Raw genomic sequence first — 24,979 nt, forward strand, 5'->3', positions numbered from 1 at the left:
AGGGGTCGTTGTCGGCTTGTTTGGCAGATGTTACAGAAACCACTGCAGACCAAACCCATCCGGAAATATATATATATAAAACCTTGACCTGCAGAGTAGATTTGAACAGCGATTTAATCTCCCAGCAAATCATCTATATTCTTTAGATTAACATTACTCTAAACGACTCAAATCTCAAATCAGGAATTTGCCCCCTTCTTACATCTTGCGGCATTGTAATGAGCAATGGATTTTTTTTTATGTACAGAAAAATTCAACGGCTTGACAGGCGCAAGAAAAATATTGTTATTTCACAGCCCGACATATTGTCCCTACATTTTCTGCCTCCTGGTTTTGCAATGATTTCACAGGACGGTTATATTACATGGAATATAGAAATGAATGGTACAAGCACTCCGATTATGCTATTGATGCTGATAGTCAATCCCGTTTATTTTACCTTGCCACTACATTTTCAAAGGTAGCAGATTTTGTATAGGCAAAACGTAATTGCATCTTAGAAATGGTCTGGGGAAACTGGAGGTTTTGACAGTGAGACGCTCAGCATCCAGCATGCTGTGGGGGACGCTGGTGCTGGTTTTGCCATCTAAAGGTAGATGATTTTCCTAACGGGGAGGGGATGATCCTCTTGTCTCCCCGTTTTCTGCCTGTCCTAAGAATGGGTGTAGAAGTGACTTTCAGCTGGGGTAGGCTGAGTTTCTGCATCCCTAGCAATATATATCTGCCTCAGTTACAAACTTTATCTTCACAACCCTAAGGACTAGAAACACTGTTTGTTTTAAAATTGTAAACAGAATCTGCATCACAGTTCTGCAGTGCAGGGACGGCAGAATACTTGGGAGGCTGGCTGTACATAGTCCCATGGAATTTACATACACTTAGGAAACAGAAACTTTGGAGTAATACCATAGTTATAGTCACAGGCCAGCGCATTACTTAAGTCACCTTTTGGTGACTACAGGCCAAAGCCTGTCATTCCTTCAATGTGCTCTGGGCACTGCTGGTAACAACTTCATAGGATTTGATGCTCCACATGCTGAAATCAATGCAGATGGAGGAGCTCCTGTTCTGGATCACCACCACCCTTCCTGTATATTAGTGATATCCAAGCACAAAAAAGTAGAGAATAAAGAGGGACATAGGATCTCATTGAGGGAAGGGTAGATATGCCCCATGCTGCCTCCAAAATATACAAATAAAAATAAAATTGGTTGTTCTGTACACATTTTAGAAGTTATATATCATAAACCTACCTTAGTCACAAGGGATGCTGTGAGGCAAAATTCATAGGCATTTGTAAAGCACTATGAGATCCTCAGATGGAAGAGCCTTGTACAGGAGCAAATAATGTATTATTAATACATTATTTATTATAGATACTTGCCAGAAGCAAGATGACTCTATGCAGTTCCTTCCTCTAACAGGTAGGCACTAGGGAGATTGGGCCAATAACTCAATTGTACATGGATTTTGTGTGCACAGCTGAATACTTTGCTGTATAGACATTTCTGGGTTTTATTCCCACTACCAACTTTTTTTTTTTCTTCCTGTAAACATATGACGAAAGAGCAGCTGGGACAGCTTCTGTACTAACAGAAAGTCACTCATGACTTTAAATGGAAATACTGAAAATGACATGAATAATTAAGGCACTAGACCAAGATCTAGCTCTTGGTTCAGTTCCTGACTCTGCCACCGATTCCCTGTATGGCCTTGGTAAGTCACTTAGGCCCAAACATTTAGAGAGGTGGTTAACATTAAACACCTGTGTAGTCCCATTGACTGGGAGCCCCAGCTGCACAGTACACTGTGCTAGATACTGGACAAATAGTAGGGCACAGTCCCTGTCCTGAAGAGCTTTCAGTCCAAACTGACAAAAGAGAAAAGGGGTATGGGAAAGGAAGTAACATTATTTTCATGTTACAAATGGGAAACTGAGGGAAAGAGTGACTCCCCCTCCCCAGTCTTGCAAGCACTTAATTATTCCTGTGGTTAAAGTTAAGCTTGTATTTGTTTACAGAACTGGGGCCTCTGGTCCTGGCTCCAGTAGAATTTGCAGGAGTGTAATTACATTGAGGTAGTTGATCATTTCTCCTCCTACCATTTGTCATTGTTGTTGATTTAAGCTATAAAGTCTTCAGAGCAGGGACTGTCTCTTGGTATGTGTCTGTATGATGCCTGTATGATGCCTCCTACAATGAGGCTCTGATTAATGATTATTAATCATATTTATTATGGTAGTACCTAAAGACCAACCAAGAATGGGGCCCTCTTGTGCTAGGCACTGTACAAACACAAAGTAGTAGATAATCCCTGCCCCAAAGATTTTACAATCTAAATAGACTGACAGACAGGGTAGGAGTTGTGGGAATGGATAAAACATACTCTCCCGCTCCCACAACTTGCCCCAGCTTCTACTGGCTCTAACTTCCCATGCTACCCCGCCCCCATACCTATTCCCTGTGCCAGCTCCTTTGATCCCCACCCATTCCCTAGCTCCTACTGCTCCCACCCCCTCAATCCTACTCCCACCCCAGCTCCTCTTTCACCTACCCCATCCTAACCTCTGCTCAACTCTCCATCTTTCCTCACCCCATCCCCCAGTCCTACCCCAGCTACCTCTGTCCCTGCCCCTGTCAGGCCTGATGCTGATCTCAGACGCTGCCTCTAGACACTGGTGAAATAACAACAAATTAATAATGGTGTTTACATTACAATAGCCCCCAAAAGCTTTCAAGAGACATATAGGAGAGCTTGGTCCCTGCCAGAAAGAGTTTACAAGCTTAGACCTTGTCTATACTAGAAACAAAGTTGCTTTGGGTGAAATTGAATTGATTTTAAATCTACCTGGTAAAATCAGTGCAAACCCCTGCTGTACAAACCAATTTAATCCTGTTTATATCAAATTAGCTTAATTCATTAAAGTCTGTGGGAATTGTGTTTAAAGGATCAGAGCCTTTAATCCATAGCCTCTATAAAATCAGCTCACTGATTTATATAGTCCTGAAGTGAAGACAGATCTGATTTAACTGTTCTCCCTAGCATGGTTCTTTGTATAGTTTAGATTGAGCCTAAAAGTAAAAAAAAAGGGCAAGTCTGCATTCAAGGCCTCATCAACACTAAGGAATTTTAATAAAAATGTCCCATCGTTGCTAACACCACTGTAACTACACCAGTATTAGCGACCCTGGGAGCCCTAGTGCAGCTGGGTCTGCAGCTCCAGCTGCCATTTTCAGCACCACGCTGATTTAATTGACCTGCTGCTGTAAATGGTCTGTCAGAGCCCTCTACACCCTTGTATCTGTATAATTGGACACTCTTGTTCTGCTGTGAGTACCTTTTTGGGGTGAAGTTAATACAACCATTTCTCAGGCAACATAAATCAAACTGTAAAAAGGCTTTAGGGCTTGTGAATTTAAAGCAGAATAGCTGTTCCTGATTTGCACATGGAGCTATTCAGGAATAACTATTCCACTTTAAATTCACCCCCTACCTTAATCTGAATTCATTTCTTTATGTAGACAAGATCTACTCTTGAAAATTAATTTGAAGTAAGGTAGATTGTGGATATAAATAGCTATTCTGGAATAGTTTTTCTGAATAAATCCATGTCTGGAATAATCTGAATGCCTTTTTCCTCTTTTCTTAAAAATATATTAAACTAAACCAGAACCAGGCACTCTTATTCTGGGATAAGAGAGTCCACACAGGAAGTTATTCCTAAATAACTTTTCTGTAATAAGTCCCTGTGTAAACAATCGTTTATACTTAGTATAAGGGTGTTCACACAAGGGACTATCCGATATAACTATATTGCTTTAAATTCACACCATAGATTATACCCTCAAAACTTTCCTATATAGACATAGATTTATAGTATAGATTTACTGAAATCTGTGCAGAACTGGGAATACACCAGCTCTAACAGGGAAATTGTAAAAAATGTCAAAACTCACATGTACTTACCTACACAACACGGTATGTGCTTTACTGTGTCACGTGCTGCGATTAGGAACCTCAACAAGGTAGTTTTGTATAGATGAGTCATTACTTGGTGTGGGAGTTTTAAATAGGAAGAAGCCCAACCTTAATAACCTTGGGGTTTAAGTGATCTTAATTAGGTTTAGAAATCCTAGGACAGAGTTCACACTTCGTTTAAATAAATGGATTTAAGAATCTGACTTGCTAACGTTATTGTTTAGCTGAAAACCTTTCCACACACACACACCCCAAGGCTAGGTTAAGCTGATTGTTGCATCCTGGCAAGTGAAAATATGAAAACTTCAAATTGCAAGATCTTTTTCCTGGGCCAGGACTTGCTTCTAATCCTGATGTTAAGGCAGTGGAGAGGCCTTTGTTTTTGCTTAGGAGGGAGGGGGAGGTGGTAAGGATGAGCAGAAGACTGTGTATGGTTCAAGAGAACATTTAACATAGTATTTATGTAAATTGTTCCCCCATCAGCAGCAGATCTGGTCTCTGACAGGATGGACCCAGAGAACGTGAACTAAAGCAGGACTTTAGAGTCTGCTACAAATGTGTTGCAAACGCCTTCAAAGCATGATAACAAATGCTTAAGTGATTACATGTTTCAACAAATTGTCCACGAACATTCTTACCAATCAGAACTAAATTCACTTGGGCTATTTTCCTGGGCTTTCTATAGTCACTTTCCATAAATAATCCTAGAGAACATTGTGTAACATTGTCAGAAGTGGCTACGTGATTTAGGAGCCTAATTTAAGTCTCATGTTCTGAAAGTCAAGGCACAGGCACTGTTAGAAATGTTACCCGGAGTGCTGGGGTAGTTCACAAACGTGCTACGTTTTAAACTAACTTGTCCGAATATTCAGAGTCAATTTTGAACTCCTAAAAGGGAGTACTGGGCGCCAGAAACCTGATTCTTACTCAAATGGGAAAGAGGAACTATATCAGCTAAACCATGTATCAAATCAAACTAAAAGGCACGTCCCAAATTTCAGATGTCAAATACTGTAATCGAACTGTTGAGGAATTATCTACATACCAAAAAATATTCATAGACGCGATCTGTCAAATATGTTTGATTAGTGAATAAACGTGTTCATAAACTGTACAGTTGCCATTCTCCCCCCCCACACACACACACAGTACCCCTCCCTCAAAAAAAAGAGGCGAAATGTATAAAAGAACACTCACCGGTAAGTATTCCCAGCTCTATCATTGTTATGTAAACTATTCGCACATTTGGTCATGGACATAATTTATGCACATGACAAATTTCAAAGTTCACCCATTTTTGAACTATGTGAAAAGGGGGTGGCAATTTTACGGTGAGGGTGGAGACAAGGAAAGGGATTCAACGGATACCTCGAAAACAGCTAGAAATGTTGCTCTGACTTTCAAAAAACACAAAAAGTCACCTATTTATTTCCAAGCAATTTCAGACCGAGGGACGAACCAGGACAATTTCTGCCAAAAAGGACTGGTGAAAAGTGATTAATTGAAACTATTTTCCATCCCTGGCTGGCCTGCATTATTAAAGGCACGGTAATTCAAACAAACAAAATACCACCGCGGTACTTTTCCAGCATATTTGAGTGGGTATCGTATATATCAGTCCTTAGGAACATTTCTCTAAAGGTGATTTTTGGTCAGATATGAACGTCTAATTTTCTCATTGAGATTGCGGGGAATTTGACTGTTTTCACTGAATTTGTCCGATTAGCTTAAATATATGTGCAGGTTGAAAGCTCTATTACAGATACATTTTTATGCTTAAGTTTTCAGGGGTCTCTGCATGGGATCAGGGCATCCTAATTTATACCGATTTCTGCTCTGGGATCTGCTTGGAGAGCTGCTGGGCTGATCGCAACAGCCACGATTCTACCAACCCCAGCTGGCGCTTCAACCTTGTATTATGCCTAGCTACTGGCGAATAATATGTCCTAGTCTTGCTCTAGACAGCCAGTCCAAAATGGACTTCCTGCTAATTTCTTTACCTAACAGAAGATATTCAATGATATTTGGCTAAAACTGCAAGGTCCACGTAGCTCATTCAATATAGTCACATCAAAAACTGGAATAAATAATCCCCCTCACACACACACTTCTTAATATCAACTAAGGACGTCTAATATCCTTCTGTAGCCTTTCTAATGATAAAACAGATCTATGATTTTGCACGTACACAAATGAAGCAGAAAAAGATCCTGATGGCCTTTCCCAAAAGGCAGCATAGGAATAATTTGACATACTTTGAAAATTTTACCATTTTTGGTCAAGTCATGACCCTTTTCACACAGGGCCATCATCTGGAAGTGGGGCTCTAATTTTTAGAGTAAAGCAGAATGCCAGTGGATTGTAAGGAAAAGCAATGAAAAGTAAATTAATGCATCTTTTAAGTAGTATTTTCCCTTTCCCTCAAATATCACACTGATATGTTTCTGCAAAATCTCTGCTAGGCACCTAGGCAATTTAGAATATTTAAATCCAACTGCATACACAATCAAGTATTTGGAAGTATAAATTATCTAAATTGTGCCTGTAATTTCCAGGTGCAAAAAATGTAGGCAAGCAAAGGTATGGTAACATTTGAAATCTGGTCCTAATTAATTTGTTTGAAAGGGCCTCCCCCTAATGATATGTACCGAATTGTATTATTACTGGTAGGCAAACCTTATGCCCAATGTGGTATTTTTTCAGATATTAGGACAAAATAATTATCTGTATAATTCCAAACACAACGGATCTGCTCTCAGCTAACCTGAGTGAGGAGACACAGAATGGTGTGGAGTATACAGCACACATCATAGTCACACCTCCACTGCACAGTGAAAAGAACAACAGGGAATGAAGCCCATTGTTTTACGAATCTTGAGAGTAGAACATTGTACAAAGAAAGTGAGGTTTGTATTCTAATTCAAAAGTTGCTACGATGATGAAGTAATATGCTACATTTCATATGCCATGATACCACATAACTGCTTTCGGGCCTGATCCAACATTCATGGATCAGGCACTATCTTGCTTTCTTTCATCAACAGAGCCAAAACCTAATTAAATTGAATTTGAAAAAGGACACTATTTCATTTCACTGTCCAGATAAAAGTCAAGTTAATCATAGGATAGCTAGACCTTCTCTCTCACCCCATCTCCAAGGGCTCTGTTCTGCCCCCCGCAGTACAATACTTCACATAGTGCCATTGATTTCACTGGGAGTGAAGTGTTACTTACGATGAATGAAGGAAGCAGAAGCCTGCCCTAAAACTGAATATGAATTTATAAATCTAATGGAATCATTTGATCCACCCCTACTTCCTCTTAGTTGAAACTGTTTTCTGAAATTAAACATTTCAATCCCATATAATTATACATGCGTATTTAACAGTAACACTGGAAGGACCGCACTGAAAGACTTTTCTGGCTGAAGTGGCACTGGCATATTTGCAAGGTCAGACCTAAATGGAGAAGTAATGCTTCTCAGTAAGAACACTAACGTCTAAATGCCTATTTTGACTTATTAAAGGAATGCTCCGTTGCAAAAGTAACAGCTTCCTGAATATTTGGGAATCAGCTATGGAAAATTGAACTCTAGAAGGCCCTGATTTTCACATGCGTGTTACAGTGTGTTCACTAAAATACAATGTCCAACTTATGCTTGAGGGGACATTGACTCCCCTCAGTCTTTTCCCATAAGTGAATCCTCTTCCACACATACTGAAGACAGGTATTCAGTCGCAGACTACATTATTTCTACGCGAGCTGGTTGCATTTGGCGATTGGCACTTTTAAAGAACGATCCTATTCCCAATGAATTCAAACGTCTGGATGATTCATCAGATGCACAACCAAGAACTTAAATATTTTGGTGTCATCTTTCCTTTCCGCTTTAACTTGGATTTCACTACAAGCATACAGATAAAAGAGGTTCTATTAACTTTTTAAAGTTCAGTCAGACTCTTATTAGTCTCTCCAACCCAAATCCCTGAAAATTCAGATATTGATTTTTTAAGAGAAAACAATATTTTGAGGGGAGAGATATTTAGCATTTCCCCGCCATTTACTGGGGAAAAAAAGTCGTTTGACGTTACCTCCGAAGACTTATATTTATGTATGATGGAGTTCTCACTGTAAAGGTTTGGAATGAAAACAGGACATTTATCAAAGTAGTTAGCTACCAAAGGGAACAATCCAGTAACTATCACATACATTAAAATACTAGTAATCGTAGATGTAAGGGGATATAAAAATGAACAATTTTATTATTTTTCCCTTTATTTGTAAAAGTGCAAAATTAGTCTGTACAAAACCCAAATTCCATATGTATAAAATCGAACAGTCACAACATTTAAACAGCATCGTGAACTCTTCCAGGAGCTGATAAGTTACAGTCCAACTGTGCAGCTATCTGAAGTTTAAATAGTTTTAATGTTCAGTTCAGGATGAAACACCAGAATTGCACCACGTGGGGATCAGATGGAGAGCTGTCTCTCAAACCTTGAGCGGGTCTCTGTCAACTGGCAGTTCTCAAGATTCCAATAAATTACATAAATAGGAGCAAAGCACACACCCTTCTGTCCAAGGCTTCCCAGCGCCAGGGAGTCCGCCACAGTCCCCGCGACTGCGAGTCTTAGACGTCTGGGTAAGTGCAGTAATACACAGCAGTACTTGCATCCGAAACCACCGAGGAGATGGGCCCGTGGGCGTCCGGCGCGGGCAGGCCGGCTTCGTGGCCCTGGAAGTGGAGCCCGAGCTCGGGCTTGCAGGCGAAGTGCAGGTACTGCTCGAATTCGGTGCGATCCACGTCGCCCAGCAGGTCGTCCTGCGACAGGTGCTCCAGGGGCTCCCTGCACTGCTGCGCCTCGGGCGGCGGCGAGGGCTGGCAGGGCTGCGGCGGGTGCTGGGGAGCGCGGGCCGGGCCGGCGGGCTGGCACAGCTGCCCGTAGTAGGCGTGCAGGGGGCCCTGGCAGCCCAGCAGGCTCTGCAGGGAGCTGAGCTGGCCCAGCGGCTCGGCGCGGGGCAGGTGCCTGCGGAGCGCGGCGCCGGCCTGGCTCTCGGCGCCGTGCGCGGGGTACTCGGCCGCGGGGTAGGCGTAGGGCGCCAGCTGACACTCGTCCTGCAGGGGCGGCGTGAAGAAGGCCGGCTCGCTCTCCGCCGCGTCCAGCGGGGAGGGGTCCGGGGTCGGCAGGTTGTAGCCGTCGAAGGCGGCAGCCAGGGGCTGGCAGTCCCGGTAGTGGCCCAGCGCCGGGGGCAGCGCGCTCTGCACGGCGGGGTAGCCCTGCTCCGGGTAGGGCAGGGCCAGGCTCTCCACGCACATCCTGCTGCCCTCGCTGGCCAGCCCGGCGCCCGGCGCCTCGGCCAGCCCGTGCGGCAGGAAGCCGCTTTCCACGCGCTTCAGGCGCTTCACCTGCTTCCGCCGGCGCGGCCGGTACTTGTAGTTGGGATGGTCCTGCATGTGCTGCACCCGCAGCCGCTCCGCCTCCTCCACGAACGGCCGCTTCTCCGCCAGCGACAGCGCCTTCCAGGCCTTCCCTGCGGGGCGACACAGCGCGTCACCCTGCGGCTCTTCCGTGCGCCCCCAGCGAGCCCCTGGCCGCCTCCATCCCGCCAGTGCGCTCCCCACCCGGCACCCGGCCGCCTCCGTCTCCCCCACCCTCCCCGGGCGCCCCCACCAGAGCCTAGCCGCCTCCATCCCCCCAGGGCGCCCCACCTACACACACACACGCCCGGCCGGCTCCATCTCCCCTACCCACTCCGGGCGCGCCCCCCACCCCCAGGCGCCCGGCCGCCCCCAGGGCGCCCCACACCCACCACCTGGCCGCCTCTCCTCCCCACCCAACTCCCCATGCGCCCCGCACACAACCCCCAGCTTCTCCATTCCCCCACCCCCAGCCTCTAGCTCCCCTCGCTAACCCAGCCCCCGGGCAAGAGGCACTGGCAATTTCTCCCATACCCTCTGCCCCCAGCGCGCCAGCCCGGGCCCCGCAGCCGCCGCGCCCTCGGGGCAGGTACCAGCAGCACTCGCTAAGGTTCCCGGCACGCCGCTCGCAGCCTGCGGGGACCGCCCAGGGCGTCCCAGCTCCGGGCCGGTGGGAGGGGAAAAGCCCCCCTGGCCCGGCTCAGGTGCCGGGTCACGAGCGGACACTCACCCAGCATCTTGCTGAGCTCCGCGTTGTGCAGGTCCGGGTTCTGCTGCGCCAGCCGCTTGCGCTCGTCCTTGGCCCACACCATGAAGGCGTTCATGGGCCGGCGGATGCGGGACTCGCTCTTGGCCCGGCTGCTCGCAGCCCCCGCCGGGGCCGCCTCACTCTTCACCTTGGCGTCTGCGAGGGGGCTCAGGGACTCTGCCCACTGGCAGGGACCCAGGGCCGGCATCATGATGGGGAGCGAGCACCTTGCCTGCGTCTGGTCGTCGCTGCTGGCGTATCCCGCATCGGGGCTGCTCATCTCGGGGGAGCCGGAGCCACCGGGAGGAGCCGGGCTGAAGCGGACCCGCCTCCGACCCCTCCCCGGGCACAGCTGGGAGGCAAAGGACCGTCTGCTCCGAGCAGCGCCCTCTCCCCTGGCTCGGCTGGGGCAGCAGGGACAGCGCCGCTGGCAGGCTGGGCGCGCGGGGTCTGGGCGCGGGGACGCCGCTGGTTGAAGCAGGGTCTCGGGTGGGGGGTGGGGGGCACCCGGCTCACTGCTGGCAGCTGTCAGAGCGCGGCCCTATTTACCCGGAGCCGCGGCCAATGGCGGGGCGGGGGCGGGGTCTGGGCTGGGAAGGTGACAGGGGGCTCGACGCTCCGAGCGGGGAATGGAAGAGTCCCAGCCCCGCCCTTTCCAGCTCCTCTTTACCTGTGCAGGTTACAAGACAGACAGCGCCGGGCGGCGACCGATTTTTCCGGGATTCAGATCAGAATGCGCGGGGAAAGAGCTCCTAGGGGTATGCTCTATATATTGTGACAAATCCCCTTTTAAGGATATGTAAACTCATTTGTAATATAGTTGAATATATCCCGGTAATAAGTATTATGTTGGTGATGACTTGAACTGGGGCCAGACAAGAGCAGCACCTATTGGCTAGGCATTGTACAAGCACTGAAGCCTAAGCAGTCCCCAAGAGCTTGTAATATATAAATAGTCAAGACAGAGAAATATTAGGAAAAGCAGAACCATCAATAGGATGGCACAAGCTTCATGTTGGCCCCACAGGTTTTTAATTTGTAGGTCGGGTTTGGCTGGGAGGGGATTAGCCAAATCATTAGCAATACTTGATACCTCTCTTCTCTAACTTTCATAACTAGCATGGAAATATCCAGCTTAGTAGCCTCGAGAAGGAACATCTTTCACACGTAGGTTAAAGGGGCATCTCAATACTTTGCATCCAATGAATAGCGCATTAAATACCCTCACATCAACGTTTCCTTCTTGTAATCCGTACAAACAATAGATTTTCAGTGATGTGTTTCCCATGTATACAACCTGGACGTGGTAATACAACGCTCAGTACTTGTGTTGACCTTTACAAACAATCTTTTCACCTCAGATGCTTTGGGTATTTAGAATTACGGTGAACATACCATGCTCGTAACATGAATATATGAGGTAAACAACTGTTAAGTAAATATACGTAGCTGGGTATTTTGCAAACATAAACATAAAATCAGATCACATAGCGATACATGAATTATATTTTATATATACATATATATTTACATATTAGATTGTGTCTTCATGTGGCATACAAGGTAATCAAAATTACAACTTCTTATAAAGGTCTCAGGTTAATGTTTGCATTGTTATATGGCGCTATTAAATGCATGAATGCTTATCTTAGAACAGCGCCGAGCTTTAAACATAAGATCAAAGAGGCTTATTTGGTTAAGGACACCTTTGTTTGGACAACAGCTACAGGCAAATAATCTAACACTACATGAATCCTCTCCTGGATTCATGAATGAACTCAGCCTCGCCTTTAATGAAATCCAGCATTTTATTTCATGTTTCTTGTAAAATTGGAATCTATTCCTTTAAAATTGAAATATGTCGTAGAGATTTAAGAAGCAATATCTTGAGATGCACTACTGTGACCCAAGTAACTAACTTTAGTGATTGGAAGCCTTTTGTGTCCCCTTTTCTAAAGCCATAGAAATGCTTAGATTTCTCATGTGTCTGTTATAAATTCTAGTGTTCAAATCCTAGTGTTAGGACGTTGTGTATTTCGTACAGAAAACGGCATTTATCCATGTCGCAAAGATTCCAACCCGCTAGCAAAGGGCTAGTTTCAGTAACATCCTTAAAAAGAAAAAAAAAAACCCCCACATTTTGGGATTTTCCCCATGTGAATGTTTGCTAGAGCCGAGAAAGTTTGGGAACAGAACACACAAAACTGAGAAGTATCAAGGGCAAGAATTTAAATGTATCTTTGTCTCTTTGGCTTGTGTGGCAGATGCTACACAAATCGTTACTAAAATAAGCTGCTTTTTATAAATAGCCGCAAACTGTCCCAGTACCAAAATAATATTTCCACAACATTATATATTTAAAATTAGCTTTACAATAAATTCAATAATATAGTTATTTTAATTTTCAAGGGTTCAAATACAAATTATATTGCGCTAACCCCGGTTCTCTCTCCTTAAGCCTTTCTCCCTTCGTGTTCTTTCTTTTTTCTTTTTTTTAAATATGGTCATCATCCAAGATTTTTTATATATATATTTGTGGCTGCGGCTTTAATATCGTGCCCAGTCTGGATGTGCTGTTGACACTGGACCCCTCAGAGTCCTCGGCTAGGGGTTTAGTCGTTTCTCAGCAATGAGTCACATATTAGTGGATTACTGGGAAAAATATCTTTTATCTGAATTTAACGCGACGGGAAATTTTACATCCCTTTTATTGCACCTTGGTGCATATTCAGAGTAGGAAGGGGAAATCAAGATAACTTAAAATTAAAAGAGAAAGCGAACTATTAGCTCCCAACTGATCTGCTGCTGATTGTTTTTCAAGGGCTGATTTAAAACCTATTGGAGTGAATAGACTTCCATTGACTTCGGATCAATCCCCCACTGCATTGGGGCCCAGTCCTTATGATTTAGCTCAGACAAAATTCCTACCTTCTGCAAGATCTGACCCCTGGACAAGGGTACATTCAAGCAGTCCTTTTCAAATTCAAGGACAGCACAAGTACTTTTGGGAACATCCAACTTGAAGAGGAAGAAATGCTGCGGAGCAAACATTTTAATAGCTCTGCAAATTTAGTGAACGACTATACATAAAATTCACGCCAGCGTTTATGCAATTTCTGCAATTCCTGTGCTGCAATTTCTAGCATAGGAGAAAATGTCTTTTCATATAGTGAACATGAGGTCATGAAATAAGCAAACCGCCGCTGACTTTGTTTGGGAGCTTTGTGCAGTTTCTACAGCTCGTTGATCTGGGATCAAAGGGAATATAAGGCGTGTTTTGAACCCAAGCCGAGAAAGTAAAAGCGTGCTGATCTGTATGGAAAATTTGGCAGCGTGTGACCCTTCCAGGGCGTCTGGTGTCGTGGTGTTTGGATAGATGACCCACCCTCCCTCTGTTCTGTTTCACCGTGTGCATGCTTTATTCCCGAATTCCAAGCCAGCCTATTTACACCAAACCATCCTGACGGCTGAGACTGAATTGAATTAGAAGGCATCAAGTTGTGCCCACTGCTAAACTTCGTTTTCCGTAGGAGTTACTAAAGCAGCCTGTACTTGGGACATGTGTATCCAAAAACCTTCACCCTCACACGAACCGGGGACGGCAGGGGGGGTGCCATTCGTTAACTTTCCCAACCTAACAATGCCACTGAGAGTGCAGCTTTCTGATTTATTGACCTTTTAAACTTGCGAATCTAAAAGTGTGTGTGAGGTAACGAACGGGAGGGATTCTTCAACAAAGATGTGTTTCTATTTCAGTTCCATTACAAAAAGTGGTGTTGGAAGTGGTGCTCCCAGCGTTATCAGAGTCGACCACAAATGCCACATGAAAAGCAGCAAACATCCGGAGGGTTTCCTGCAAATCGCGCTGTTTCTCAAGACAAGAACTTTGTGTGCGTGTGTGTGTGTTTAAAAGGAACAATCGTGCACCTCGGGACAGCACTTACAGTCGATGCTCCCAGCAATCCAAGTAACAGTGCCTGAAAATACTGCGAGGCAGAGAAATGCCATTTTGGGGTTGTCAAGTTAGAAAAATAAGAGGGGGACGACATACGAATGTTAAAATGTTAAAATCAAAGCGACAACCATTTGTTCTTTGCCAAACAATGAATGAAGCGGGATGAATGATTAATTTTAAAGTATATTCCCCAGCAGTTTTGTGTGTGTTTCAGCTGGTTGGTGTAATCTCTCTGTCTTTCACACACCACGCTCTCTCTCACTCACACTCACACACACACACACACACAGAGCCAGGAGCTGTCTGTCCATGTCTGTATATCGCTTCCAGAAGGAACGCAGGGCTTGGCCGTTTGTATGAATAGACAATAGGTCGGCGAACAAGCTAAAACAATAACGTCCTTGCACACATGCAAGTTTGTTGGGTGTGGGTTTTTTCCCCTTTTCTTTCTAAAATAAAGAAACCGTCTCCCCTTCGGGTTGGGAAGGAAGGGCCTTTGCAGAGGGGAGCAGGGCACGGGTCCGCGGCGGGACTGCCTACCCCGAGGTAAACGCACTTTCCCACCCCAGGAAGGACTGGGCTGGCCCCCAGGTACACTCAGCAACCTGCACGTTTACAGTCCTGCACGGTCCGCCCAATGCCAGCGGCTCTCGGGAGGCGGCTCTGCTGGAGCTCCGGGTCAGACAAGCCCCGAGCCTGGCTGATCGCGATCCGGGCGGGGGGCCCCATAACGCGTCCAGGCGCCCGGCCCAGCGGGTACATCAACCCCCCCCCCTCCCGCCGCCAGAGATCACAGAGCCGCGGGCAGGCGCGGCTGGGAGAGGGACGTGCTCAGGCCAGGGAGGCTGAGGCTGTCTCGTCCCCCCGGGCGCCCCCCGCCCCGGCTCCCCGGTTCCGGCCGGCCTGGGCGCTGCCGCCCGCTCCCGTTGGGCGGGGAAGGCGGAAATGCGCGTTCCCGCTCCTCCGGCGGCTTGACGCTCCTTGCCCGGCCCTCGCCGCGGGGCTGCCGGGCCCTTCCCAACCCAGCCCCAGGCGGCGCTGCGCGGCCCCCTTTCCCTCAGCGTGTCCCGGAGGGGCCGGGGGCTCGGCTCCGGACCCCGCTCACACTGGGGTCCCCACTGCCCTTGCCTTCCTCAAGCTGCTCCCGATTGACACCGCTGTAAGTGCGGATCGGGCTGCTCCAGGGCGAGGCACTGAGGAATGGCCACCCACCCTAGCTGCAGCTCCGCCAGCCCCGAAGCCAGGCTGAGCCTTCCCAAGGCCGGAGCCAGCCCAGAGGGGAGCTGCGCCCTTCTTCTGCCGCCCACGCTGCGGCTCCCAGCCTGCCTGCCAGCGAGCAGCTCTCCTGCCTGCCAGCTGTAAAATAGGCTACCCTCAGCCTGGCCAGTTCGCTGCTGTTACCAGCTGGCAAGTTGCAACCACACACCCTGGACCAGATTTCTATTGCGATTACTGCGGTGTAAATACAGAGAACTTCCACTGACTTCAGGTGGGTTCCTCTGGATTTACACCAGCCCCTCGGTGCTACAATCTCTGCCAAATCCAGTCACCCATTAGCCAAGCGTATGTGTCCCATTGGATTTGGTGCTGATCCACAGAGAAGAATATAATAACCTCCTTCCTCCTCTTGGTAGCATTACACTCCTTCTCTGGTAAAGGCAAGGAGCCGATCTGGGTGGGAAGTGATTTTCTGGAAAGCTATTCTGATCAGTTGAAGTCCAATCTTGGATATTTTGGAAGACTTCATGTGCCAAAGAGCTTCTCCCTTTTCCTTTTTCTCTGGGGATTTGATAACTTTATAGTCAATCAATTTTTATGTTTACAATGAGGGGCTTTTAAAGAAGGAGGCAGATGGAAATGGCCAGGTCCAGGCATATGAAGCAATTCTAAAGCAGAGATAGGACAAAAGAGAGAATTTTTCCCCCTGAGATCTGAGGTACATTTTTCAAGTGCCTAAACAACTTAGCCTAAAGTTCCACTTTCAAAAGTGACTTAAGTACCTAGATTAATGAAAGTTTTAGGTGCTTTTGAAAGTTTTATCCCAAATCAATTATATTTAAAGCCAAGGTATACCTTATATTTGGAGCCAAGGTAGTGCTATGTAAGTCATTGTCAAAATTGTAATTAACTTAATTGTGGGCCGGATCAGGCCCAGAAATAGCAACTCCAAGTTGGTGACAGATACATCTAGTCCCAAGGCTCATCCTTCATTTTATTCTTAAATGTACCAGTTAGCTCATTCTTATTCAATCTGAATACATTTTGTAAACTTTCTTTTACCACTGCTGTCCCACTGTCCTTCAATTTGGGAATTGGTCTTTGAGAGACTGAAAGGTAATGGAAGATTTGGGGCCCATGCAGAATGTTACCATCAATCAAGTTATATTTTTAAATGCATTTCTGCTTCTGAAAATTAGATTTCACACTCAAACACCACTAAAAATGATTGCCAAAATGAACGTATGTCTTAATTTATTAGCCAACCCCAGTTTCACTTAAACAAAGCTGTGAAAGTTAGTGGTTTCAAAAATTATTATTCTTAATATATCATACAAGTCATAGGCTATTGTGTATAATACAGTAAATAAATATAATTTTTAAAACACAACTCCAAAAAACAGTCACAATTTTTAAAAACAAATGAAAAGCCACAAGATTAACCCTCCCCTAGAATTCTACACCCTATAAAAATTAGTTTAAAACCCCCCGCACATATGGCCATACTCTGCTTGTTCTTACACCAGTATAAATCTGATGCTAGTGGAGCTACTCCAGATTTATGCAACTGTACCTACAATCAGAATCTAGCCCATGTACTAAACTTTTTCAGTTAACAAATTGTTTAGTTTATGGCTTAGAGAAATGCAATTCAAATAACTTTGTGAAAGTGAAAAGTTGATCCGGATTCCATCGATAAAGTATATAGTCTAAGGTCTATGCTATCAAAGAGGAAACTAAATTCACTCAAAAGTCACAAGAATTAATGTTCTACAAAGTTCACTGCAAGGTCTGCTGTACTATTGATAATCCTATACTGTACGTTTATCACTGCTTTCTTTGGCAGACAGTGACACTTTTGCAATATATGTTAAGTCCTCTCTGCTGTGTCAAAATGAAATTTTCATCTAATAGACAGGGGGAAAGGAAATGTGTTTTGAGTGAAATAGTTGCCATTCTATTATGCAGTTATTTAAATTACAGAACAGGTGATCTGCTGCTGGTATTTTAACTGAAGGGTGTAAGTGATCCCAACAAAAATGCAACATTTGGGATCATTGGTTCAAATCCTTAGATGGCTTACTGTCTTCTTTTTGTTGTGATAGTCACTAGGGCTGAGCATGGGATCAGAAGAAAAAAGAATAGCTTTAAACCTTCAAAGCTAAAACAGAAACAAACCTTTCTACAGTTTGGATAGTATTTAGATTGAAAAATATTTTTCATTATCCAATAAACCTGGTTCTAAAAAGTGCTGAAATACAACAATAATAATAAAAAAGATTTTCTGGGGTATTTCTTGGTCAGAAATTAGAGATATTGGAAATCTCATGAAAAAAACTGTTTTTACATTTCCAGATGAGCTATGTATACCCAAGAGATTTGGACAAGAATCCATTTAATGCTGTAGGTTACAAATGAAACCCAGAACAGGTGCACCATGGTTGAGAATTTGTTTTTATGTTGTGATTCCAATGAGTAATTTAAACCATTCTGAGCCCTGACATTTATTGTATCTAAAGAATTAAATATAGGCGTCTGAAAAATCAGAAAGGTGTTCTTTTCTTATTTTTGTTACTGTTGAAATTATGAAATATTCTATAGTTTTTGGTAGTTCTTAAGTATCAATACAGTGAGTTATTTCATTTTATTAACATCAATATAACTCCTTACTAACAGTTTCCAAGTTTTAATGGTTATAGTGAAATGATACATATTGTTAAAAAGGGAACATACATAATTGCACACAAACTCTACTTAAACAGTAAAATTGATCACATTCCCATTACAGTCAATTGCCTAATTCCGACTGATTTCAATGGCCAAACATCTACTGACTTCACTGGATGCAGAGTCAAGCCCAATGTTTCTTTACAAAAAACCCAACATTATTTGAAATGTTCTAAGTATCCTCAACTTTCATTGGTTAGTTCGAGCTGAGGTAATGCTACACCTCATAGGATCATTCCCAAAGCAGCCGAGAAGTCTCTCAAAAAGAGTAACAATTGCAAAAGCTTCCAAAATAATTTGGGCCACTGGAGTATTTTAAACTAGTCATTCGTTAATTGGGTTTTAGATTTTTCTAGAAATCATCTGGTTGAAGTTTGCATCTACTTCCCTTCCATGATCTATTTGTGTTTGAAGAAAGTCAGGGGGTTGAAAAACCCCTGTGTCCACTCCCTTCAACATCACCTTTCATATCTGCACAGTGCTCTTTGAAGGGTGTTTGCAGAAGGGATGAGACAGCAATTATCACATGGAGCCACAAGCTAGAAAAGAGGAACATAAACAAAACCCACTCATTAGCTACCCAGAGAAAAAAAAGAAAGATAGATTCCCCCACTCCAAGTGCAAATAACCTGCAAGTAGATTGTCTTTACACAACTATCTTCACTCAGTTTACTAATTCCAACAAGATAGGCCGCCTGGCTCAAGATGAAACTACTGTATTATCCTCAGTTCAGAGTCTAAGGGACATGATTAATTCACTGGACTTTCAAGTTCTGGTGTTTTAGGCTCATAGCCAATGGTGTCACAAATAAAAATGAATTTGCTGTCAACTTCTGGTCCATACAGAATATAAGTCTAGATCACAAAACCGAACAATTTAGAACAGTTGGTAGTGGAGGTTCCATTGTCACAGATCCAATTGAAGCTGCTTTAGGATAGAATTTACCCAGTGCATAGGTGTAGTATGGATAAAACTCAGCCCACATTGTAAGACGTGGGGCACTTTGGATTCACAAAGCAATGGAGGTAACTATAGCATTTTAGTCTTTGGAAGTATAGTTGCAGTAATATTCATGCTATGAAGGGCAAAGCAGATCTCTACCAATTACTTCAAAGCATCATGCTGTAAACACAGGAAGTAAATAACACCTATAAGCATGAGATCAACGGAGTAATGGATATATCGATTCATTTGGCCAGGTAGTGCAAAGCATGGTGGCGAGTTAGTGATGTGGGAGCTGGAACTGCAATGCATTAAACTCATCTCATATAGGGCCCAAATATCTATTAGATGCTCCCTCCAAATCTCCACTGCCACCTGGGGGGGAAACTGCTCTTCCTTTAGCCCTTTGCTCCAGCTGGGGAGACTGCCAGCACAGCCCATCCCAGCAATCAAAGAAGATGCATTCCCTTATATGGTAGTTGATAGTAATGTCACTTTAAAGATGTTCTGAAACCATGATAAGCCCTGTATAAGAATCTAGACAGACAGGTAGACAAACCGTTCAGCCTCCACCAGAGGGTGCCCACTGCCCCAACAAACTAATCACCCCACAGACAGAGATTTTTCCACTGAATGCATCCGATGAAGTGAGCTGTAGTTCATGAAAGCTTATGCTCAAATAAATTTGTTAATCTCTAAGGTGCCACAAGTCCTCCTTTTCTTTTTGCGAATACAGACTAACACGGCTGCTACTCTGAGACCATAGTATGACTAAAGAGATACCAGCAGAGACCAAAGAGCAGCCTATCTACAACCACTATTGCTGCTGAGCAACAGATGCAGGCACCACGTAATGAAGTACTGTGGATGGGGAAACACCGCGGGTTGAATAATAGGAATAGATTGATGGATGTTGGTACCTATTGAAGCACAGGGAATAGGTGGCTGTGGGCCCACCACACCTAAATGCTCCTCCCCCCAGCTTATTGAAAGGAGCCACCGGACCCAGGCATCAACTAGTCACATGGGACAAGAAATGAAAAACCAGGTTCAGCCTATATTGGTGAAAAAAGTGTTTTTATAGCAGTATAACGGTGTCTACACTAGGGCTTTTGTCAATATACAAATATCATTAAAAAAATCTAACTGATATCGGCAAAAGTTTCATGTGTAGACCTGGCTCAGATACTTCTTTGTTGTTGCGTGTTGGGTTTTTGTTTGTTTGTTTAAAGAATGATCGGCCATACGTGCCCATTTCTTAACTAATTATTAAATAATATATTTCTTTAATGTCTTGTCTATATATTTTGGGATTTAGCTACTGCTGGCCAGCAGCCAGTATAGCTGTACCAGCACAAACCTGCAACATAGACAAATAAAATCACAAACTCCATTGGTTAAGTTGACCCCAGTTTCAAGCAAAAGTAAGCTGCACCAGTGCAGATCATAGTTTTCCTTCTGTATATCCCAAGTCTGCACCAGTGCCACTACGCCTGTCGTTGGCCACTACTGGCCAATGGTCTAATTCCAAGTACTGACAAGGCCTAAGAAGCAAAAGAGACTTGGTTCTCAAGTCCTCAGGCAACTGTTGCACAACTATACCTAATTCTTAAGGTTTGCTGTCCAGACCAAAGTCCATGTAGCAACTCTGAAATACAACACTAGCCAAAACTCACTTTATTTAAATTAAGTGTTTTTATAATTAATTCAGCTCTGCAGCCATCTTTGGAAAGGTGCAACAGCTGTTAAAATATATGTAGCTTTCACTCATTTCCACCTTAGCTGTCCTACCAACTTTCCAATTCTTTGAGTTTGGGCCCTATGCTATGCTACTATCTAGCCAGCACAATCAGTCCCTCACTTTCAGGAGCACCAAATTCATCTGAAATTAAAACAAAAAGATAAGATAAAGTTACTTAGTTACTAAACCACATACAGATATGGGTAGGGAATGTGGAAAAACCATCGAACATTACTGCTTGTTAAGTTTAAGTCTATGGGCATCTCTCAAGTGAGCTTCTTATTGAGTAAAAAAGATTGTGAAATATTCGAGGGACAGATTTTCCACTGAATAATTAAAATACAAAACACGTGGTAGTTATCCTTACATTATAGCATCCTTGACAATGATCCAAAGCACCATACTAAAACATTTATAAGCTGTATTATTTTGGACAATTAATGTAGAATATTGAGGTATATTTCCGAGGGGAGTTGTGGAGGAGAATATGTCCCTAAAACAATTTTCTGTAAGTTTTTTTGGGAAAGAAATGTAAAGTGTCATTCTACTCTAAAAAACAACTTTGTAAAAATGACATAATATCCATGTTACAGTTTATCAATTATTTTTGGATCAAAACTGCTCAGTTTACATGTAGATTTTTTTTTCTAGCTGCAAGCCACACAAACTCAGCCTGAAAGTCAAGCTGGGTTCTTTATGATTCATGTACCATCAACAATAAAGATTCCACAACAAGAAATAAGCGAATACTCTGTTGATGATGCATGAGGCAGAATAAACTCCAGCTTACACCTTCATAACAATGAGCTAGCTATTAAGACCCCTGTATATACTGATCCTTTTGAATCACAAAAGAAGGAGCAACATTAATAAATAATAAATAAATATAATAAATAATATAATACATATAGTGTGTATATATAATATTGTAGGATTACTTAAAAATCTAAAACTAATAGTTGCAGGATTAATACAGACAACAGTAGTTCTAACAACACCTCATTTATAAGATCAAATGCCTCTGCCTCTTTTGACAATTCATTCTGTACTAGGACTGGATAAATACCTCAAACTATATTCAAAGATTTGCTCAAATAAAAACTAGACTTCACTTAGGCTGTGTTAAACACCTTCTATGTTCACTTTCTTCAAATATTCTAGTGAGCAAATTTATTGGCAGAAATGGTTGCAGAAACAGCGAAGTAAACAAATTTTAGAGAATATTCATGAAAAGAGGATTCTGAATTCAAATACAAGTATTCACATTGACATCTGATTCAAAGAGTTTAGTTCATCCAATTAAGGAACAGAAGCAACAATGAGACCCGTGTGGTGTGTCCATAAACTAAGCTAACCAACATACCTCGAATTTAGAGTACTGAATGCTTGCAAACTACTTGCAAACAATCTACAAACTTGAAAATATTTGTAGACATCATTTGGCAAATAATTTCAAATGAATAGAATAATAAAACACAAGCTGCTCATAAACAACTTGCAAATAGAAAAGTGGATAAATTAATCAAGTAAATTATTCCTCACTGATCCTTTGGTCAGCTCTCTGGAACACTAACAACATAACATTGTAGAGAAATGCTTGGAGAGGCTATAGAGTAAGTTATGGGGAACAATTTGATGTTCTTATGCGGTTAGGATGAAATCCTAGCACTACTGAAGTCAATGGGAGCTTTGTCATTGATTTCAATGGTATCAATAAAACTATTATGTGAGCAAAGGCGGCCAGATTTGGCCCCATATTTATATCCGACTGAGTGCTATTTGGTAGCTAAAGTAGAAATTTACCATCTGACACTTGAACTGTAGTCCCACTAAACTTCAATTATGTCAAACATATTAGCTGAAACTTGAGACCTGGTATTTTTATTTTAACAAATCATGATTTCCTTAAACTGAAAAAATATCTGTGCTGCCTATGGTTACCTAGAAATGATTAACACTTATGCCATTACCCATTTTCTCGTTCATCACAACTGAAGTGAAATTATTTCTCCCACTACTAGAGATTTAAAATAAAAAGACTATCAAAATTGCATTTGATTTGCAGGGCTCTTTGGAATCAGGTACCTTGATAAACACAAGTGGATGATTCACTGAGCAAGCCAGGTAAGAGTATCTGCCAGGCCTGCTATGTATGCACTTGACACAGGTCGTGTTTGTTGGATTAGACCCAGACTCACAACAAAGAGATATGCAATGATAAGAGAGGATCTATGAGAGAAGGCTCAAATTTCCTCATACAGCACTAAAATAAAGAAATACTGTATTATAATGTTGCTGCAGTAAATAATTAGGTTGCTGTCACAGAACAACTAATTTAAAAAATATTTATACTGTGCAATATTAAAATGTGTAGGTGCCTAGACTGGATCATTTGATTAGAATAATGATGTTGTAAAGACCAGAGACATTGACTGCTGATGGCAATGGCTACACCAAAGCATGGATCCTTGCCTGTCTGTAACTATACCAGATAAGTGTGTCAAAGCCTAGTTACACTTAACATGACTCTGCACACAGTGTTTTTTGGGGTTTTTTTTTGTTTGTTTGTTTTTTGTTTATATTAAACTGGAACTTTATTTGACTACTGACAGTTTATGCTTTTTTGGAAGTTTGCTTCTGGAGCTTCTTTACTTCATGCTTGATGATCCTGTTCCTCATTTTCTTTGCCTTCATGACCTTGTAGTGATCAAAGTCTGTCATCTTGGCTTTCTTTTCTCTGGCTTCAATCTTCTTTGCCCACCTTGTACCTGTCCATTTTTCATTAATATTTTTTTTCTCCCAGGCATCTCGCACATGCTTCTGACGAACACTGTGTGGGAATTTGAGTACAAAATCGGTTAGCTGCCTGCACTTGAAGGGCATAGCCTACCTTCTGTCACCACTGCAGGGGCCATCAACTAGCACCCTGTTCTGGGGCTTAAGAGAACTATAGTCAGATCAAGAGATCAAGAGCTGCCCCATGATATTTGAAATTATACAAGACAGATAGAAAGATTCTTTTTTATGAGAGCATTTGATGCCAAAATAATATGAAAACGTTTCTTTATTCAGTTCTCTGTATGGCAGTGAAACACATTTTAGTAGAGAAAAGCCTATCTTTCTGTTAAATTTTTTTTTAAATGGACTGTTAAATACAATGATGTGATGAATCAGATACTGTACACTGGCACCAGAAGTAACTGGAAACCTCACTGTGAACATCACAAAGTGTTCAAGGTTATGTTTCACTCGGTTGCAGCCAGAATCAATAAATCTATCCTAGTTACTTTACTGTACGTGTTGTACTGCTTACTCACATAAATAGCATGACACACTAGTCTTAAAGAAAGTTGTCTTCCAAGAACCAATTTTTAACCACTATACTGTTGAAATTTGAAAAGCAAAAGAAACCTGCTTATGTCCTAAAGTAGGATACAGACTCAGATACATACATAATTTTTCTGACCGTTTCCCAGAAAACAATCATGCCAACTGAAAATTTACCTCATGGGCTGCACAGCCAAAAATACTTAAAAATAGGGGGTTTCACCTGGGGTTGGTAAACCACCCTGTCTTCCCCGTATTGCTAAATGGGAGAGGTATCCTGACTAGATCCCATCTAGATGGGACAGGTGTCTGAAGAGACGAGGGTCCTGTTAAGGACAAGGTTAAGAATCACTGTTTGAGAAGATGCTGAGGGGTGCAGACCCTACTCTGAGGCAGTCACACAAGCATTATATGATGACCATCCAACCTCACGCCCTCCCTAAAGGCTAGAATAGGAATTCCATATAGCTCAGCCACCTGTATCAGGTACTGGGGCATGATATCACAGGAGGCAGAAACAAGTTTGCACATTCCCTACCTGATGTCCCAGGAGAGTGGCGAGTTCCTCCCTAGTGACTGGATGGGCCACACAGTGTGAAGACTTCTCTGAGGCGACTTCTCTAGAATGAAACTATAATTCAGAAAGAGACAGACATCAAATTCACTTAAATCTACCCCTCTCCTTCCAGGTAAATGAGGAGGTTCACGAAGAAAGAGCCCATCATTACTCCCTCCAAAAACAGCCTCTACATCCATCATCATAATACCACACACTTATACAGTATTTTTCACTTGACAATCTCAAAGTGCTTCACAAAAGTTAAACATATTTTGCAGATGGGGGAACTTGGGACAAAATAATACTAACTGACATGTCCAAGGTCACACAGCAAGCCAGTAAGTGGACATATGACTCTGAACCC

The 24,979-nt window shown here is 43.1% G+C and overlaps 1 protein-coding gene and 2 long non-coding RNA genes across 3 annotated transcripts; 1 reads left to right on the plus strand and 2 right to left on the minus strand.

Annotated features, from left to right (window-relative positions):
* Positions 1-618: 618 nt before the first annotated feature.
* LOC122464472 lies at positions 619-24,246 on the plus strand. Its single transcript, XR_006288530.1, has 3 exons — positions 619-630; positions 4,743-4,748; positions 23,373-24,246. It is a non-coding gene; the product is annotated as an uncharacterized LOC122464472 (long non-coding RNA).
* LOC102929476 (transcription factor SOX-17) lies at positions 8,213-10,672 on the minus strand. The gene is made up of 2 exons (XM_037891616.2): positions 10,128-10,672; positions 8,213-9,510 (listed from the first exon to the last, which is right to left on the minus strand). The coding sequence occupies exons 1-2, from the start codon at positions 10,423-10,425 to the stop codon at positions 8,609-8,611; spliced, it is 1,200 nt and encodes a 399-aa protein (XP_037747544.1). The 5' UTR covers positions 10,426-10,672; the 3' UTR covers positions 8,213-8,608.
* Positions 14,344-23,476, minus strand: LOC122464471. Its single transcript, XR_006288529.1, has 3 exons — positions 23,340-23,476; positions 18,493-18,495; positions 14,344-14,355 (listed from the first exon to the last, which is right to left on the minus strand). It is a non-coding gene; the product is annotated as an uncharacterized LOC122464471 (long non-coding RNA).
* Positions 24,247-24,979: the final 733 nt, after the last annotated feature.

The sequence above is a fragment of the Chelonia mydas genome, chromosome 2 (genome assembly GCF_015237465.2).
Source record: "Chelonia mydas isolate rCheMyd1 chromosome 2, rCheMyd1.pri.v2, whole genome shotgun sequence".
In the NCBI taxonomy this organism is placed as follows: Eukaryota; Metazoa; Chordata; order Testudines; family Cheloniidae; genus Chelonia; species Chelonia mydas.

Bases quoted from the DNA above. Each gene is read 5' to 3' on its own strand.
- LOC102929476 (XM_037891616.2), bottom strand. From the start codon at position 10,425: ATGAGCAGCCCCGATGCGGGATACGCCAGCAGCGACGACCAGACGCAG. The intron at 9,511-10,127 runs GTGAGTGTCCGC...GTCGCCCCGCAG, and splicing joins GGAGCTCAGCAAGATGCTGG to GGAAGGCCTGGAAGGCGCTG.